This window comes from Trematomus bernacchii, unplaced genomic scaffold, assembly GCF_902827165.1.
Source record: "Trematomus bernacchii unplaced genomic scaffold, fTreBer1.1, whole genome shotgun sequence".
Lineage (NCBI taxonomy): Eukaryota > Metazoa > Chordata > Actinopteri > Perciformes > Nototheniidae > Trematomus > Trematomus bernacchii.
Window position 1 is genome coordinate 705,970 of NW_022987720.1, and position 18,497 is coordinate 724,466.

An 18,497-nucleotide genomic window follows, 5' to 3' on the forward strand; every position below is an offset into this window, starting at 1 on the left:
TATTAGCAGGTAAACAAAGTAAAAATATCAGAAAGGATTTGAATTTAAATGTGCTGATCATTTCCAGAAGTCAAAAAAGGTAAATAAATCTTGTGTGATTAATATGTTCTAATTTAGTGCTAAAGTCTAATGTTTAGCCAAGATCAAAAACCCTTACCTACATTATATTTTAGTCTATTGGATGATATTAATTTAGGGATGCATGATTTATTGAGCTGTAGGCAGTTTGTTAGGAGAGAAAGAAATCCCACCTGTAGACAATATGGTAATTTTTAAATAGCGGATGAATTAAATCCAAGTCTCTGGAGACATTCAAATGAATTTTAAGTGATGTTTCATTGTTTTCAGTTACTTATTATGCTAACTAGGTTCTCATGCGCCACCCATGGATTATAATTCTACCCGGAAGCTTGGTAGTGTAGGAATTTCCGGTTACGTCAGAGCGTCAGCACTCCATTAGAGCTGCAGCTGTTTTGAGAGAAACAACAACAAAAACGGGCTAACTGACAGCGCTCCCACAGTGACAGTCCGCTCTGAGCCCGACAAAGAGGCCTCAAATCTGGAAGCTTAACCTTCATTTCCCACCCGGAGCTCCGCCGGCTTCTAACCACGGCCGCTCTCGGTGAGGAAACTCTGGCCTCCGCTTCCTCCTCCTCCGACTCGGACACCGGCGGAGCGTCGCCGCCCCCGCGGAAGAAGCACCGAGCCTCGGCGGCGGAGGGAGCAGGAGAGCCCGGGGCTTCAGCAGTTGTAACAGGCCTCTCCGGAATTGTCTTAGGACTTGCTACTCATTCTCCACACTCTCAAGCCACCTCAGCCATCCACTTTAACCGAAGTGTTGTCAACAACCTCAGCAGCAGTATGCAGTCAAACGGTGCAGGACAGGGACAGGAATCTACAGATCTCTCCTGCCTAAACAGCGCACAAAACGGGGAGTCATCGACGGCTGGTGGAACCCACTCCAATGGGCTCCTCTCCAGCACAGACAACGGGAATGGTGTCGGTACCAGTAATGGGTCTGCAACCGGGCCTGGTTCGGGGACTTCGGCGGCCCCTACGGCTTCGGGCTCGGAGGCCGGTTCTCTGAAAAAGAAAAAACGACTATCGCAAGCGGAGGAAGATGTCATCCGATTAATAGGGCAACATCTCCACGGACTAGGGCTGAAGTAAGTTTATTCAAAGTGGAGGAAAATAGAGCATCTACAGTTAGTGTTAGTGTTGAACATGTGAAGTTTAATCTACATAACGTGTGTTTCGAGTGAAACAACAGATGGTAAAAGCGCTGTTAGTGCGCTGACAGACACAAACATGGGGGGATGGGGCAGTTAGCCTGTGAGCTCGGCAGTTGGTAGAAAGAAGGGGTCCATCTTGCACAATAACAGTTAGCTTGGAAGCTAGCAGCATTAGCCTGCGCTTAGGTTGCTATGTCCTGACATTAAACCTTTACACAAAAATAAAACAAAGCTTGACATTTGTCTCCCCAACACATCCATCCATCGTTTAAGTAGTGTTGTATGTCATTTACACCATGATGCGTTTAATCGTTTTTGCACAAATGCATTACATCATCTAACGTTATTTAAAGATCTATGTTATGGTTTGTCAAGCATAATGTCATGCTAATGGATAACGTTGATTTAGCTTCTTTATTAAGTACACAAGCAGGATGATCGAGTTTGCAGTGTACGTGTTTGCGTTTTGATGCAAAGAAAATGCGGAGGAAATGTTAATGTGCGGTTTGTCAACGTCGGTTTTTGCCCCGATGGTGGTTTTCTTAATTTTCCAGCTCGGGAAAAACAATATGGTTCTTGCAAGACCGTGTGGGAGGATCATTAATAGGTCGGCCACACTGTTATAACTAGCATGGTTATGAAAACTGTCCTGGTTATTTTAGTAATTCACATGCATCGTTTGCACATCCTGGGCTGTCAAGTTGTTAAATTGATCATATTAATCGCCGTTTTGTGCAACTATCTCACGACCATCATAACTTCCTCTCTAGCTTCATGTATGTCTTTTTCTGTCGCTGTCACCGTGTTGGAGCATCGTGTCAAGAGTCTGTAACAAATACTGACGCGTGTGTTTTTATTTAAAGACAGCAGTCGATACCGTAGGCGACAGTTGGATCTGTATTGAGCAGAATCTGTTGGTTTCATGGCGGCTGAAGAATGCACTTTCTACCAGCTGTTTCACATGGAAACGCTGTGTTTGATCTAATTTTAGCACTATGGGGTTTTCAAGAAATGTAGCCCTCCTCTTCAATGTGGCATTAGTAGTCAGACATCCGCATATTTCTGGTATCCAGCTGAGAAAGTGTTTAAAAGGCCATTATAAAACACATCGCTATATTTACAAAGAGGCTGGGTCAGGGAGGGGGGGGACATGACATTGCCTGGAATGAAGAAGAGCCTCTACATTTCAATGCAAGATAAATCAGTGTAGCAGCCAGCTGGATGAGAGGCTCACCACAGAGCTGCTGCTGCGCCACTCCATTGATACCTGAGGATGATGTCATCATGCTGAAGGTGTCCACCAAACCCACTTTCATTATCTCTCTCACTCACATCTCGGCAGTCTTATTTGTGTTTTAGCACAGAGGTGGTGTTTGGACAGATGGTTATTCATGGTTGACTGAGAGGATGATGTCAACTGCAGTGGAGGCTCTGTTTATGTTAGCGAGCCCACTGTACACAAATAATCCTCATACCTGCAGGGGGCTGGCTTTCTCCAGACACTGTTGGCCATGACATTGCTTTCTTTCTATTGTCAGCTAATGACACTGTTGGAGTGTTAAATTGCTGATCTCCAAACTACTCGCCTATTTACTTTTGGTAAACATGGCTGAGTCACAGTGATGAAATGTCAAAGGTGATACAATAATCAAAATAAGTTGGGTGATCTGCCTAGAATTTGCACTTCATTTAATCATGAGCTTACTTTTTCACTAGACTGATGAGCTCCCATTTTTTTTTAAAGTCCAGAATTGCTCCTTAAATCCCCAAATCCTTATCTTGCCACTTAAATCTTAAGTTGAATTCGTCATTGTATTTTCATTTGAAAGCTACCCTCTCCTTTCTTTCATTCTACCTGTCTTGTGTCTATATTCCAGCCTAACTTTGTCTGCCCCCCCCCCTCTCTGTGTCTCTGCAGTCAGACAGTGGACCTGCTGATGCAGGAATCGGGCTGCAGACTGGAACACTCCTCAGCTACCAAGTTCCGCAACCACGTCATGGAGGGGGAGTGGGACAAGGTTGGTTTTGGGTTACTGTGGTTACATAATGGCACGCACATGAATAAACGGGATCGAGGAACTTCCTAGTGATCTGTTGTCTGTACTGAACTTCTTCTATTACATTTATTTGTGAAGATTGACTCATATGAATAGGCAAAAGCAAACATGATTCCTGTTTGGAAAGCATAAACAAAGTGGCCCCAGTTGTAGAAACTCGTACCATTTTTTTGATGAGTACCAATTCAACTATTTTCTTGACCAACAGATCTTACTGTTGAAGTGCCGTTTGTCACCTAAACTAGCAATTACAAAGCGCATAGCTTTCTTTACTCAAGTCTTGCATATAATTAATGTATTACGGGTCATGTATTATATTTGACAAAACATTTAATCGGCTACTTTCAATACTAATATTTAGCTCAGGGACAAATCTGACTTCTGGTGGTTACTCATCGGGTCTTGAATTATTATGTAACAGTACATAGTGGAATAAAACTGTTCATTATTTTAAAGCCTACTCTAGGAAACCATTTCTGTCATTTTTATAGCAACATAACAAGGCACATATCCCAATCTCTGCCCATTTTTTTAAATTAAAGATCACAATAATGGTTTATCAGAACACTATAATCATAGCCAGACATTATTGCAGCATGTTGTCAGGGCTCCATTAGGATGATCATTTAGATATCGCAAAATCATCAGGTTTATATTAGCACATTGTAAAACGTGTTAGCGCTATTGGCTCCTAAATCTACACTTGGCTTGATTACCCCTTTATCGCTGGAGATGACTCTCATTTCAACATATTAGAGCCTATTGAAGTACACGTCCTTGGCCTTGTGTGTCCTCTGGAATAATTACCCTAAGCCAGAACTGCAGGACTGAAAATTAACACCAGCGTTGAACCAAACGGTGGTTTATTTTTTGATTGTGGTGGAATTGGTTTGTACTCTCCAATAACAAATCATGGATCAGGGAAATCGTTTTTTGTGACGGGTGTTATATAATTTAGAATTTTATCACAGCATATAGACATCAGTCCGTTGGTGAAGTCGGTTTTCAATAATCTTGAACAAGGAAGTGAGCACAAGAACTGTATTACCGCTCATGTGTTTTTTTCCTGTTTGTTTTTTTCTGTGTATGCATGGAAACTGCTGAGCTAACCATTTCTCTCTCTGTCTCTCCCCTCCATCACCCTCCCTTTGTTTTGATCCAGGCTGAGAATGATCTCAATGAGCTGAGAGCACTGATGCATTCTCCCAATGCCATTGTGGTAAGCTCCCCTTCAACTGAACTGAATGACGGCCAGTCTGGAGGTTCTCGAATAGTTACCGTTATAATGCAGGGCCGCAGGGCCGCAGGTTCACTGAAAGCTCACACGTTCTGGATGACGCCTCGCAAAGTATAGCTGCAGTACGGACACCGCGTTACTATTAGGGTTTTCAAGCAAAACGCTGATTAAACCTAATAGAATCAAATAGGCCTATTATCTTTATTAATATATTATATGTATCTAGAGCTCTACTGATATAAGATAAAGTATATTAATAACAAAGAAATTAAAGCACAGAAAACATATGTTTCTCCTTTGTACACATTGTCCACTGAAGATAACTGACAAGTTCCTTTTTAAATGTTTAAATATCTTATTTAGTATATATCATTGTCACAATCAATTTTAATTAAACGTATAAATGGATACTTGAAAATCTTAATTTGTTATGTGTGTATTAAAGGTCCCATGTCATGGCCATTTCTACTGATCATAATTCCATTGTTGAGGTCTACTAGAATAGATTCACATTGTTCAATGTTCCAAAATCACATTGGTTTTCTCATACAGCATCTCTGTATAGTATGTGTATTCACTCTCTGTCCTACACGCCTTGTTGGAGCTCCTGCCCCCCCCCTCCCTATGAGACCACTGTGCTCTGATGTGTGTTTATGTGTTACAATGGCGTTTGTTAGCAACCAGAAAAGGACACCAGTAATGACAAACAGATGACAATGCTGCCTGGGGTCTGGGTGCCGTGTTGGCGGGACGTTGCGGGGCTCGCTGCTCCGCTCGAGGAGTGGACAGTGTGAGCTTGATTACTGGTGTCGTTTCCTGGTTGCTGCGTGGGGTCTGCGAGACAGCGAGACACCGCGGAACTCAGCCTGAGCACACACACTTGAGTGTGTGGCAAACTGTGAGTGGAGATCCACGGAGCCGCGGCTGAGAAAAGATAAGGCTGAGTGTGTGTGTGTGTGTGTGTGAGAGGAGCTCCACGGATTGGTCCATTTGGACCTGGGTATGGTCACGTCACTATACTCAGGAAGAAAACAATGGAAAAAGGAAAATCTCCAACGAGGCGTTCTGGGGCAGCATAGACAGGTCTTTTCTGTGTTAGAGTTTTACTCGCTACAGGGTGTACTTTGAGGGTTTGGGACTTTGCAGACCGTTTACATGCAGAAAAAGCTACATAACACACAAGGGGACGGGTTATAACCGGAAAAGCATGACATGGGACCTTTAAAATGATTACTATCAACAATTCCATTGTTATAAGAATTTTTAAACCACTTTTAATTTGGGTGTTACTGCAAGAGTATAACCATTGCTATATCCCAATTTGAGTATGTACTCCTTCCAAATTGAAAAATAATGTAATCTTAGGTGCACTAACTTCTCATAGATTAAAGTATGCCTGCCAATTTTGTATTATTTCTGAGTGTGGCATTAAGCTACAATTGTTGTCCCACAATGCATTGCATACCGAGGGAAAAAAGGAAACCCTAACCCAAACCCTAACTAACAATGGATGGTAAAAATATGGCCCAAACAAAATGTTTGAAAAAATAAACAGTTTTTAGAAGAAACAAACTGCAGATATCATAATAAGCAGTTTGGAAGGCTTCTATTATGTGCTGTTAAAACAACTTATTAATGCTCATGCATTGTGTATATTATACCAACTACCAAAATGTATACTGTATACTTTATTTCTAAAATGGTACACACTGCATCATATTAGTTGGAAATGGGACTTGGCTCTGGCTAATCAACCCCACGTAGCATGCTAATTAGCGGACAAGATACGCTTCAAAAACAGTCCTGTGTGTCTCAATCAAGAAGCTGCTGCTCTGTGTCAGGAGTCAGTTTAACTGCCTTCACCAGCTGGGTTATTGACCAAATGGCTGCAGCTGTTGATTTTCAGCTGTATAACATGGGTAGCCATTTTAGGTCTTGAGTTGTAGCAGGTTTTGTTGTCAGTGTCAACATTTCTTTTTTCTCTGCCGTTCTAGTTGCCAGTTTACTTATTTAGCAGGTCTACTTTAGGAGCTAGGAGATGTATGTGTGTGTTCTGTCACTCTTTATTTGTAGACGTTTTGTGGGCGAGTGTTTTTTATGTTATTGGGTGGTACATTTAACTGTACTTCAGCTCCTACTGGGGACCTGAGATAAGAGACTCTGTAAACACTTGTTAATGGTCTTCCATATAAAGGAAGAAGGCTATCGTCATAACCAGATTGACATTGGTTTCATGTGTAAATTATGTCTGCACAAAGCTATCACTATTTTGAGTTTTGTTCGCTACTCAAAGCTTTTTATGTCCTTCTGTAATTGTGGGTACTAGCTTCTATTGTTCTTATTATCACAGGAAAACCTAATACCATTGTATAAGATTAGTTATTTTCTTCCTTCCTTTGTATTTTTTATAAATGATCTTCTCTGTACTTATGTATCTCTTCCTCTCCTCAGCGCATGAAGTTCCTGCTGCTGCAACAGAAGTACCTAGAATATCTGGAGGATGGTAAAGTCCTGGAGGCTCTGCAGGTGCTCCGGGGAGAGCTGACGCCCCTGAAGTACAACACAGATCGCATCCACGTACTTAGCGGGTACGAAGTTTGATTCTGTGTCATAACAGTCATCCGAGTTCAACCAGTCTACCAGACACATCTACAAACTCAGTAACAGTTCAAACCAGTCAAATTCACCATCAAATTGATACGTTGATTGGGTATTTATCTTCTACAGTCAGGGAAAGTGTCATTATTGATAATAGTCATGTGGTCTTTAAGAACTAGCTTCAGTATTTACCCCAGCTCTTGTTTTTGTCCTAACTGTGCTTATGGAGATTGCTTACCCAGCATGTTCAAATCAATGGCTTGTCTCAATATTTATCCATGATCTTTAGTTAATAATTGTACCCTCCTCTGGCATACACTCTAAAGGTGTCAGTAGCTGAAGGATCCTCTAATCCCTGGTCGGATCCATACGCGGTGCCCAAACACATTCCTGTGATCCATTACCTAATCAATTAGTGTGTATTGATCACCCTTACACTGCCGACAAGCCTGTTTGTGGTAACAGACTGTCACTCAGTGTAATCTATTGATCCGTCAGCTGTCTTAGCCTGATCAATCAGCTGTGTCAGAATGTGTCCTTGACTCTGGCCCCGGCTCCACGGAAACGCATACGGCAAAACGCATCGGAGTAACGCAAACGCAACCGCAAAAAACCTTCCGCCCACACGCAATATACACCGGATTGTGTCAAGCTCCACGAGACGGCTCCGTTTACATCCAACCGCTGGAAAAGCTGCAGTACATATGCCGAACCTGTACGTGGCGCTGTAACTTCCTCCACAAAAGCAGCAACTTCCTCCACAAAAGCAGCGAAGAAGAATGGTTGTCATGGCTGCACTTCTGTTTATTCTCCACGGTGGGGGCTGACGGAACCGGGCAGAGTTTTTCGCCGGTCAGCGTGTGTTAAAGTTTAAATCTTCCGGACAAAATTATAAAAGTGCCGGTCAAAGGTCTTCATTGTTATTTATTGAGCTTTAAAACAAATGAATAACGACGATATAATGATATATAATCATCAAATACACGGAGCCTGTCTCTTTTTCCTCTCTTCTGACAGCGTCAGTGTCTGTCTCATGCAGCAGCTGATCCTGTAATGAGTGACCCGACAGTCAAAATAAACATATTTATAACTAGTTTAGGTAGTTTGAGAGGTAATTAAAATAGCTAAGGGTGATGATCTGACTTGAAGTGTGTGTTTTGCTCCCGCTGCATCACAGCGGGAGGAGCTGCGTGTCTCCGTCCTGTCAGATTAGACTTCACTCGCGTTTATGTCCATATCGAGATAAAGATAAATAATCTGAATTCAGTGTGCAGTGTACTTTTGCGGGGGTGAGCAGCAGAGGCGGGGAGAGGCGGGGCTATTGCGTCGTCATTATCAGAAACGGATGACCGTATAGGCGACCACACGGCCCCGTTGGACCCCCCAGAGCGCTCCGTTCCCAGATCTATCCACCTTTGGACCCGTTGTCGTTTGCAGGGTCTGTTTCTACGTTTCCGTTACGGCGTCGTCGAGCTTAAAGGGCTATACGCATGAGAAATATGCGGATTCAACCCGTTTTCGTTCCCGTGGAGCCTAGGCCTCAGTCTTTGCATTTTCTGAGAGCTAGTTCCTAAAACAAAAACTGCCTTTCACACGTCTAGAACTTTCATTCAATGTTTGTTTTTGTTTGTATTCAGTCTGTTCGTGATGTAGTACTTCATTAGTAGCCACATTTTCACTGCATACTATGGTTTGGCACGGCTCAACTAGCTTGGAGAGGTTCTTTTTTGTTTCCAATCGGCTAAAGTTTTTAACAGTACCTGAAACTTTTTTTGTTTTACCTCGGTCGAGTGAGAAGGTGAAGTAATAACACTGCAGACCACTGATTGGTCATAGAGAATTGACACAAACCAGACATTATTTAACAGCCAAGCTACTGTCAATAGCAGCCATACATTTATTTATTTATTATTATTCACACGTTGTGGTGTGTTTTACTAAAGTGCAGAAGTTTTTTTCTGTTTAATTACAGATGAAAGTCTCAATGAAGGAACACACCACTTGTTTCGCGTGCCATCACTATGAACATTTAGCTAAGAGTATCCCTACCTTAAGAGGGTAATATCTGCAGTGGAAAAATAAATCAAGAAAAGTACCTACAAAAAGAGTCAAGCTGGGTGCTAGCATGCAATGTAAATGTGGCATTTTTCCCTCCTTATATGAATAGTTTAATACTAGTTTGTGTTCTTGCTCTTATCAAAATGTAACTTGTTTTGTTGTGATGGTCATTTCATTGTTTGTGTTTTATTTCTGAGCGGTGTGCTTGTGTCCTCCTGCAGGTACCTAATGTGCAGCCATGCTGAGGACCTGAAGGCTAAGGCAGAGTGGGAGGGCAAGGGCACCGCCTCACGCTGCCGACTGCTGGACAAACTACAGAGTGAGGAGACATTTGTCGACCCTAGAGCTCACACACATATTCCTGACTTCATTGCCACTATATACATAACCCATGTGTCTTCCTTTATCTCTCTTTGTAGCGTACCTGCCACCTTCTGTGATGCTGCCCCCTCGGAGGATGCAGACGCTGCTGCGGCAAGCTGTGGAGCTGCAGAGGGACCGCTGCCTCTATCACAACACCAAGCTGGACAGCAGTCTGGACTCGGTCTCTCTCCTCCTCGATCATGTCTGCAGCAGGTCTGTACTGCATAGCCCTCACTGGTAAATTATCATACTGCAGCATCTTATATTTATGTATCAGTTGACCTCCTGTAGAGGCATAAGCACTGAAACGCTTGCTTTGTGTTTGTCTTCTGTGTCTGAAGTCTTATTCCTTTTATGTCCAGCATCTGTTTATGGCTGCACTGCTTTTCTTCTATTCTTATCATTGCTGTGCATTTAATGACTTGAGATATAAGCTGATGGAAGCTGCTGTTTCAGACTCACACAATGAAGATTTTCTCTCCGTAACACAGGAAGCAGTTCCCCTGTTACACCCAACAGATTCTCACAGAGCACTGTAACGAGGTGTGGTTCTGCAAATTCTCAAATGACGGCACCAAACTAGCCACTGGCTCCAAAGACACTACGGTCATAATTTGGCAAGTGGACCCGGTAAGTGCAATAAATAACTTCTAAAAATACACATGCTGCTTTTATTTTCTATGACCTTGTCCACAGCTAAAATAACCCTGCAGGAATAGTGTGGTCAGGGCATTTGCAGGCACGTTTCTTTTGGCATTGCCAAGAACTTTTATAACAGTCATGTACTTTTTAAGAATTTAGTATGACATTTTATTCAAATAAACACAAGTTTGAAACTGTTTTAATTTCCATCTTAGATTAGAAGATATTATTTATAGAAGTTATTACTCTTAGGCCTTTAAAGGAAGTCTGTTATTTTCTTGGATTTATTAATAGTTTAATTGCATCCTTAACCTTAGTTGGTTTTCTCTTTTTGTAAGGAACACCGGTGTCTGTTTTTATAAAAGTAGGAGTCCGTTTATCTCATATCTACCAGATAACAACCACCATTTTGGGACAAATTGCGTCCATTTCACAGAAGTGGCTTCTCCTCCAGGGTCTTTTAATGTTTGTTGGAAACCTTTTCAAATATTTGTTTGAATTTAGTCTACATTTAAAATGGAAAGAGGAACTAATTGTCACACAGATTTGACTCAGTTATATACTTTTGGAGCCGTCCCAAATCGTTTTAATTTCATGGAACTTCATGCACTATGACTTTGGTGTATAAATGTGCAACCCTAGCCGCACCACAAACAATAATTAATTTCACCGTTAACCTCTTGTTCTTGTCTCTGTGTAGGAGACCCACCAGTTAAAGCTGCTGCGGACCCTTGAGGGTCACGCGTACGGCGTCTCCTACTTAGCCTGGAGTCCGGACGACATGTACCTGATCGCCTGTGGACCTGACGACTGCTCCGAGCTGTGGCTCTGGAACGTTCAGGTAACATTTCCCCTTCGTTTTACTCCCCACAGTGCATAATCCTATACTTGTGATACCTCTTAACCAACCGTGTTTCCCTGCGCCAGCTCCGGCCATTTTTCAGTGCACTAAAGCATGGATGTCAAAGGCTTGAGCGGTCTAATTTAAATTCAGTAAACAAGCGGAACAGAAGAACAGGCCTTAAGCCTCCCATAGATACTCTGTAGGCTGTGTGTACTCAATGACCTTCCCCTCCCCTTTACTTTGCTTTCATCCACCCCTCCCCCGCTCCTACTTAATGTTTTTTCTTGCCGTCTCCCTTCCCCCCCCATATTTCTCTCCTCTTCTGTTTTTCCCACTATCTCTGACAATCCCCTCGATGAGCAGACGGGGGAGCTGCGGACCAAAATGTCCCAGTCCCATGAAGACAGTCTGACCAGTGTGGCGTGGAACCCCGACGGCAAGCGCTTCGTCACCGGAGGGCAGAGGGGGCAGTTTTATCAGTGTGTAAGTGACTGACTTGTTTACCTGAACAGTATTGCTTTGATGTGTTTGGAACAGTAAATCTGCTCCTATGTTATCTGTCTGTTTTCCTTTTAAGAATTAGATAGATGCACTTTTTTATTATTATCACAAATTGAGATATTATGAAGTAAGACCAAACTGTAAATATACAGTATACACATCAACAGTAAACATATTTATTTCTATAGAGTTCTATAGAAAAAAAACTATATAAAATATAAAGAGTTATGGATCCTCTCTGTATTTAATCAATGCAGGAAGCAGGTGAGGGCGTCAAAAAAAGGGCTAGTCACTGTATGTGAGTCTTACATATTTATATATATATTGCTGCTCAAGTGTTGTTCTGACCTTAAGCAGACCACTTCAAGATAATTAGATATTTCTGTGTATTGATTTTTCTAGCCATGAACCTGATGAACCTATAAAGTTCTTTATTTTCTATCATATTTTGTTGCCTGTGTGTTGTGCATGACCAGAGGCCTGTACTACGAAGCCGGATTTTCGCTTAGCCGGCTGACTTCAGGGAAAACTCGGGCTTTCCGGTCCTACGACGCCGGTTCTCTTTTTAGCGGGCTAGATCTCCATGGTAACTTATGCTGAGCGGCTAACCTCCTCGGGAGGAGGTTAGGTTGCAGGCTAAGAGATCAACTCAGTGAAAGCACCGCCTGCTGACCAATCAGAGCTCCGTGTGCGGAGTTTAAAGCTATCAAGTCATATTACAGGATAGAGGAAATACAGAAAAACTGCCGTTGCAGGAAAGACGGCTGGCAAAAATCAACTGACTGTGTGAATGTGATAATTAATAGAATATCCCCTCCCATCTTCAGAGCAATCTGACTATTATAATATTAGCGTTAAGAAAGCTTACTTAAATATCTGCCACGACATAAGTAACCGGATCAGAGTAGCATTAAGTACAGTCCGCGGCACTGTGAGTGCAAACGTCGATGTGTCCCATTATCATTCATATCATATCACATCATAATGTATCATATATTTCCTTATCCGAGTCAGCTTCTTGAGCCGTATCTGGCCGTGCAACACTCACAGTGTCACATACTGTATGCAGAAGTATTATTTTAAGCAACACATTAAGTTGACGAAACACTCGAGTCAAATTCTCCTAATTAAAGTCAGATCCACTCGTGTCTTGGACGGGGCAGTGATTTCATAAACCTGTTAATGTACGCATTCAAACGCTTTTTCTTTTACCAGCTGTATTCACCTTGCAGGTGCAGCTATGTGGCTTTTATCCTGGATAAAGTGTTTAAGTCATGGATGTTTAAAGTTTAACTTCTTCATATTTGACTAATATTAAAGTTCACTTTTCATTCAGGAAGTATGACGCTGCGCTGTCAGTACGCTTGTCCATGTTTGTGATTGGTCGAATGCTCCAAATACCACCCCTTTCATGTGAACGCGCACCTAACTAGATAGGACACGGCTGGCTTGAGCGATCCACTTGATAACCAGCGTCGTAGTACAGCTTAGCCAGAGCGCGTATGTTTTGGATTGGGCCAACCGGCTAACTCAAACATATCCAGGTTAGGGAAATCCGGCTTCGTAGTACAGGCCTCTGGTCTATGTGTAGTTAATAAAGTCTGTCAATATCAGTAAGCTTGAAATGAACATTTGGACCTGTTCCACCCTCATTTAAGAAGCTGCCAAACTGCGAAAAGCAATAAGATCATCTACCAGATTAAATAGGGAGGCCATACTGTGTCCGTGTCTTCATCTCCCTGTTGAGAATGAGTTTTGAGGTCGGTGCTTTCTGTTTTCAGGACCTGGACGGTAACTTGCTGGACTCCTGGGAGGGTGTCAGAGTGCAGTGCTTGTGGTGCCTGGGCGACGGCAGAGCAGTGCTGGCCTCCGACACACACCAACGTATCCGGGGGTACAACTTCGAGGACCTTACAGACAGAAACATGTATGTGGCAGCCCTTCTATTTCCTTTTCTGTGGTATATCTATATGGTCGAAAATACAACATTTTGCTAATGAATGCTAGCCAATAGAGGTAAGGCAAAAATTAAGGTTTTTCTTTAAATACAAAAAATGGATGTCATCGTTCAAACTACTGACAAGAAACTATCCCAAAAACACATTTAGGTGCTTATTTGACTTCTCTTTGTCTATTTGTGTCTGTATATTTCTCCAAAGAACACCAAAAGCTAGATCATGTCTCAATTGCACATTTAAACATAGCATTTCAGAAAACTTCTATTACATCCCAGTATTTATATTAATAATAATATGATTTATATTTATTTTAAGGTAAGAAACCAGCTCTGGACATTTCTTGGTGATTCTTATTAGTGTTTATCCTATTACTCTGTAGTGTCTTTCAAAATGTATGTAATTCTATTCTGAGGGTTTTTACAGATGTGTTTGTTATGGCTGTTGACAGTATGTTCTGATAAGAGATATTCAAATGTCCCAAATGTGCAAATATTAAACCCATTGAAATAAAATATGTCAACAAAAAGTTTATACAAATTGGCACAGATTCAATAAGATAATACTTCTTTATGTAAGAAATCAACTGGGGAAGTTTCCTGATGATATGTATTGGTTACATATTAATTTACCGTATTCATCTTTAGTGTCTCCTTCATTGTCCTACACATTTAGTATACTTCCATTATTTAATAAGATGTCTGACTGCTTGTGCCTTGTTTACATGTCCTTCACAGAGTCCAGGAGGACCACCCTATCATGTCTTTTACTGTTTCAAAGAACGGAAGATTAGCTTTGTTAAATGTAGCAACTCAGGTAAGCTTTCTGACCAACTCTGCCATCACTAATATCTGTTTATTCGCTACTAAAGCGCACTTTTCTGGAAAACACTACGCAAGACGTTTCAGCGCTTAAAGGCTATTCTTTCTTCGACAACGTTTTCATAGGGAGTGCACCTGTGGGACCTTCAGGACCGGGTGCTGGTGAGAAAATACCAAGGTGTGACCCAGGGCTTCTACACTATCCACTCCTGCTTTGGAGGACACAACGAAGACTTCATTGCCAGTGGCAGCGAAGGTAGAGTCACAGTAATAACACCATAACTGTTGATTTGTAGACTATATTACCATATTTTCCTTCTGTGGACTTTTGAGGAGTCAAGAATCTTGCTTCCTCTGTAACATTATCCATGTGTTCTCACTATCTCCACTGCCACTGGTTTTATTTCCATTAAATCTCTTCTCCACAGACCACAAAGTGTACATCTGGCACCGACGAGGTGAACTTCCCATCGCTGAGCTAACAGGTCACACGCGCACCGTTAACTGTGTGAGCTGGAACCCGGTCATCCCGGGACTCTTGGCGTCCGCCTCTGATGACGGCACAGTGCGCGTCTGGGGCCCTGCGCCCTTCCTCGACTCACAAGAGGCGGACGGGCTCAACGGTAAATGCCAAATCTGGTTTCCCCATAGTGCATGGGACTATTCACTTAAACACCCAAACTTGAGTCAGGAGAGATTTTGCACTTTCTGTTGTGTTGGATATTCTGGAATTCACAACTTTTTATATGTCTTTATTTACCCAATCTCTTTTCCTTTCTTCTCAGAAAACTGCAGTAACATGGACAGTTGATGGTCACTTACGGAGCAGATGACGTCTCTCTCTGATCACAATCCAAGAACCCAACAATAAAACGAAATCGGGCAAATCAAATCCAACACCAAACTGAAGAAAGACGAGAATAACAAACAAGAAAAAAACACCCAAGAGAAAAAAAAGGAAAACAGAAGCGAGAAAAATGTGTCTCCTGACTGGCCGTTGTCTCCCAAAAACGGTGGAGGTGATGACGGACAATTTCAGGTCCTCATCCAAAAACCTGACCCAGAGGAAAACCAGCGGGGATACGGCAGCCATCCACTGGTGATCTGTAACGGCTGTTCCTCCTTCAAAAGTTCCTTCCCCCCCCCCCCCCGCCCCAAATCTCGACTCATGGTCCCTGGACATGACGGGCCCTCGCAGTGTTTTCCAGTAAACCCACCTCCACCTGGAGCTCGGAGCACATCAAGTCCCCATGATGCGTCCAGACAGACACCGCAGACCAGCCGTCTATCATTGGACTACATCTGCCTGTTTGTCTCTCACATTACCTGTATAATGTCTCCATCGATATGGGTGGGGTGTTTTTGGGGGGAAGATCCTGCATAAGGGGGGATATAGCAACTCTTCTGTATGTCTGTTTTCCAATCCCCCTACGCTCTTGCTATATTCTTCGCATTCGACTCGTTGGACAAAGGCTGAAAAATCCACCGTAAGAAAAACACTCGACCAGCTGACAAAAGAACACACACAAAAAAAAGGCTATGCTAAAAGTCGGAGTTTTTTTATGATAGTCATAGCGTAATTCTCATTTAAAGAGGTGAATCTTAGCTCAAGTAGTGCCCGTGGAAAGCTCCAGCGTGAGATTCCACTTTGTGTTTCTGGACATTAGGAAAACAAACTTTTTATTCCTTAATTTAACTTCTAACAAGAACAGTCCACCCCCCCCCCCCAATCCCCAATCCCCTTCTGTTGAGCTAGCTACCGCACCACCATGTTACATCTGCCCAAGAGGAGATGGACGAAGGGATCCACAGGTCACATATCACCGCTGAGGTGGTGTTCCCACCTTCGGGACACATACTACCCCCTTTTTCTCCCAAGACACGCTTTCACATGTGGAATTCGGATTGCACGTTGGTGACTGCTGTCCCTCCTCGGTTTGTGTGTGTGAGAGTGAGTGAAGGCGATTATGCATGCACACATTAGTGTGAGACTTGACACTTGTGGGTGCAGGTTGTAGTTGCCGCGTTATTTTTTATTTTTTTGTATGCTTGTTCAATTCACACCAGCAGAGAATTCTAACCCCCCCTCCCCTATGCTCCTAATCCCATAGTAAAATTGTAAAGAGGATTTTAAAATTCTAAGTTATCCAAAGCCCCATAGGGACCTCTATCTGTGGAACAAAGAATACTTGAGAGCCATTTTGTAAAAAAGAAAAAAACGCTTTTCTTTAATGCGGGGCTTTAATTTTTTACTTTAGAATTTGTTTTTCTCCTTACCACGAAAGGCAATCGGTTAGTGGCAATCGACTCTGCGGTGAAAAAAGGTCATTTAAATAGTGAGACGTGTTTAAAAAAAAAAAGCTGTAAATCTGTCATGTTATTTGCAATGGGTCATTTCCTAGGAGAAGTTAATTATTATTGGACGAGTAGTTAGAATGGCTTTAGAGAGAAGAGGCACCATGCAGAACCACTCTCTGAGCCCACATTGGAGAGTGCTGTAATCCTAATTTATCACACACACAGACACACACTCACACACAACTGCCTTCCTGTTCATACAGTTGCACACAGACCTTCAGTATGTATGAAACCCCCCCACCCCCCTGCACATTGAGTGGTCTTTTTTGCTCTACTGCAATGGCATAAATCCATAAGCTTCTCATAGCCTTATGGTCAACACACTTCGTTCCGATGGTTTAAAAGGTCGCATTGGCAAAGACTCAAAGCCTAACTGGAGATTGCTAAAGGATTTGAACCCTCACTACGCCTCTATGCACCCAAAAGCAGTGACTGATCATCTTATAGACGTTATAAAAAGGAAACCTCGCACATGTAAGGCATAGAGCATGGAGTTTAAGAGAGAATTCAGCATTAACACCCCCTCCCTTTTGTTGCTCTCCAGCCAAGTTATTCAGTGGTCAGTGCACCATTCAAAGCTTTCTTCCTCCCTTTTTTCAGGGTTTGTAATAACTATTTGCTACAGACTGATATACAGTAAAACATGTTTAAAATCAGTGCTTTTCTGTCTGTTTTTATTGAACTTTTTTGTTACTTAAATTCTTTGTTCACATTATATCATTTTTTTTTTTTTTTTTGGTTGACCTCTATCCCTGTATGATCATATTAAAATATAACCAGACATTTGGAGTCCTCATTTATTTTGTGGTCTTCATAACCCCCCCTCCGTTATCTTTCTTTTATAATCTATGTTTTGTTTGTTCCTTTGTGTTCAGTTGCATTTATCCACCACTATTCTTACAAATGAATATGCACAGTAACACCCATGCCAGCTTTAGTGGGAAGAGTTTTTATTAGAAAGTGTGTTACCTACAATCAAATCAGGTTCAAACTTATCCACACCTCGCCTTTAAAGAGTTTCCTTCATGTGAAGTTCTAATTCATCGCATGTCTGTGTATTTGAGCGGAATATCTCTCTTGGTGTGCCATTTTTGATGGATCTGACCCTCATTAAAGCCAAATCACTCGAGGCACGCTGGTGTTTTTTTGTAGGTTTATGTGTGTCATGGTCTGAAATTCACACTTCCATCTTTATTTCCTGGATTGCAGAATGGACTCCTTCCATACCCGACATTATTTCAGAAGACTTGAAGCAAAACGCGCACACTAAACCCCAACAAGAGTTTCCGTAAAGCCCATCATTCACATGCTATGTCTGTATGCAACCTGGTGTCTACTCTTCTTTTGTCTGAGTTTACAGAAAAAAGTTGTTTCTGATTTAACTATGTCTTATTTCAGGTGGTGGGGAGGGGCCGGGTGGGGGACACTAAGGGCTTACTGTAGCATCTCTAAGTTCCTTAGAGGAAATGGGCGATGTGTGGCTTTGCGTTCAATGTGTTATTTACAAAAGTGATTGTACTGTTTTGTATTGTTGTGTAGGAAAAGTGTTATGTATGCATATTTTCAATAAAGCATTCAGGGTTTTGAAAAAAAGGCCCATGGAAGTTTGATGGGGCAGGAAATTGTGAAGGCCCCAAGAACAAAGTTTCAGACATGCAGAAAACCATCTCTCACACCCCTTAAATACAGAAATCATGAATCAATGCTTTTGTCAAAGCATGTGTCCAAGGCTCTCTGAAGAAAAATTGGATTTCATTTCTGTTAAAATTCTACTTTGTATTCAGTCATTTATTTCTAAATGTCTTGAAAGCATTTTCTGGAGCCAGCAAAT

The 18,497-nt window shown here is 42.1% G+C and overlaps 1 protein-coding gene across 2 annotated transcripts; it reads left to right on the plus strand.

Annotated features, from left to right (window-relative positions):
• Nucleotides 1-430: 430 nt before the first annotated feature.
• On the plus strand, nt 431-18,274 carry LOC117492411 (WD repeat-containing protein 26). Of its 2 annotated transcripts, none has more exons than XM_034142672.1 (14): nt 431-1,166; nt 3,151-3,250; nt 4,452-4,508; nt 6,978-7,114; nt 9,404-9,501; nt 9,602-9,782; nt 10,037-10,175; nt 10,888-11,028; nt 11,395-11,514; nt 13,314-13,459; nt 14,225-14,303; nt 14,435-14,564; nt 14,737-14,931; nt 15,094-18,274. In XM_034142672.1, the coding sequence occupies exons 1-14, from the start codon at nt 862-864 to the stop codon at nt 15,117-15,119; spliced, it is 1,854 nt and encodes a 617-aa protein (XP_033998563.1). In that variant the 5' UTR covers nt 431-861; the 3' UTR covers nt 15,120-18,274. The 2 variants fall into 2 exon arrangements, with proteins under 2 accessions (XP_033998563.1, XP_033998564.1); XM_034142673.1 differs by having other exon boundaries at nt 9,602-9,758.
• The last annotated feature ends 223 nt before the right edge of the window (nt 18,275-18,497 follow it).

Excerpts from the sequence above, each read along its gene's own strand:
- LOC117492411 (XM_034142672.1), top strand. The coding sequence starts at position 862 with ATGCAGTCAAACGGTGCAGGACAGGGACAGGAATCTACAGATCTCTCC. Across the intron at positions 7,115-9,403 it reads CGCATCCACGTACTTAGCGG|GTACCTAATGTGCAGCCATG; the intron begins GTACGAAGTTTG and ends GTCCTCCTGCAG. Across the intron at positions 14,932-15,093 it reads AGAGGCGGACGGGCTCAACG|AAAACTGCAGTAACATGGAC; the intron begins GTAAATGCCAAA and ends CTTTCTTCTCAG.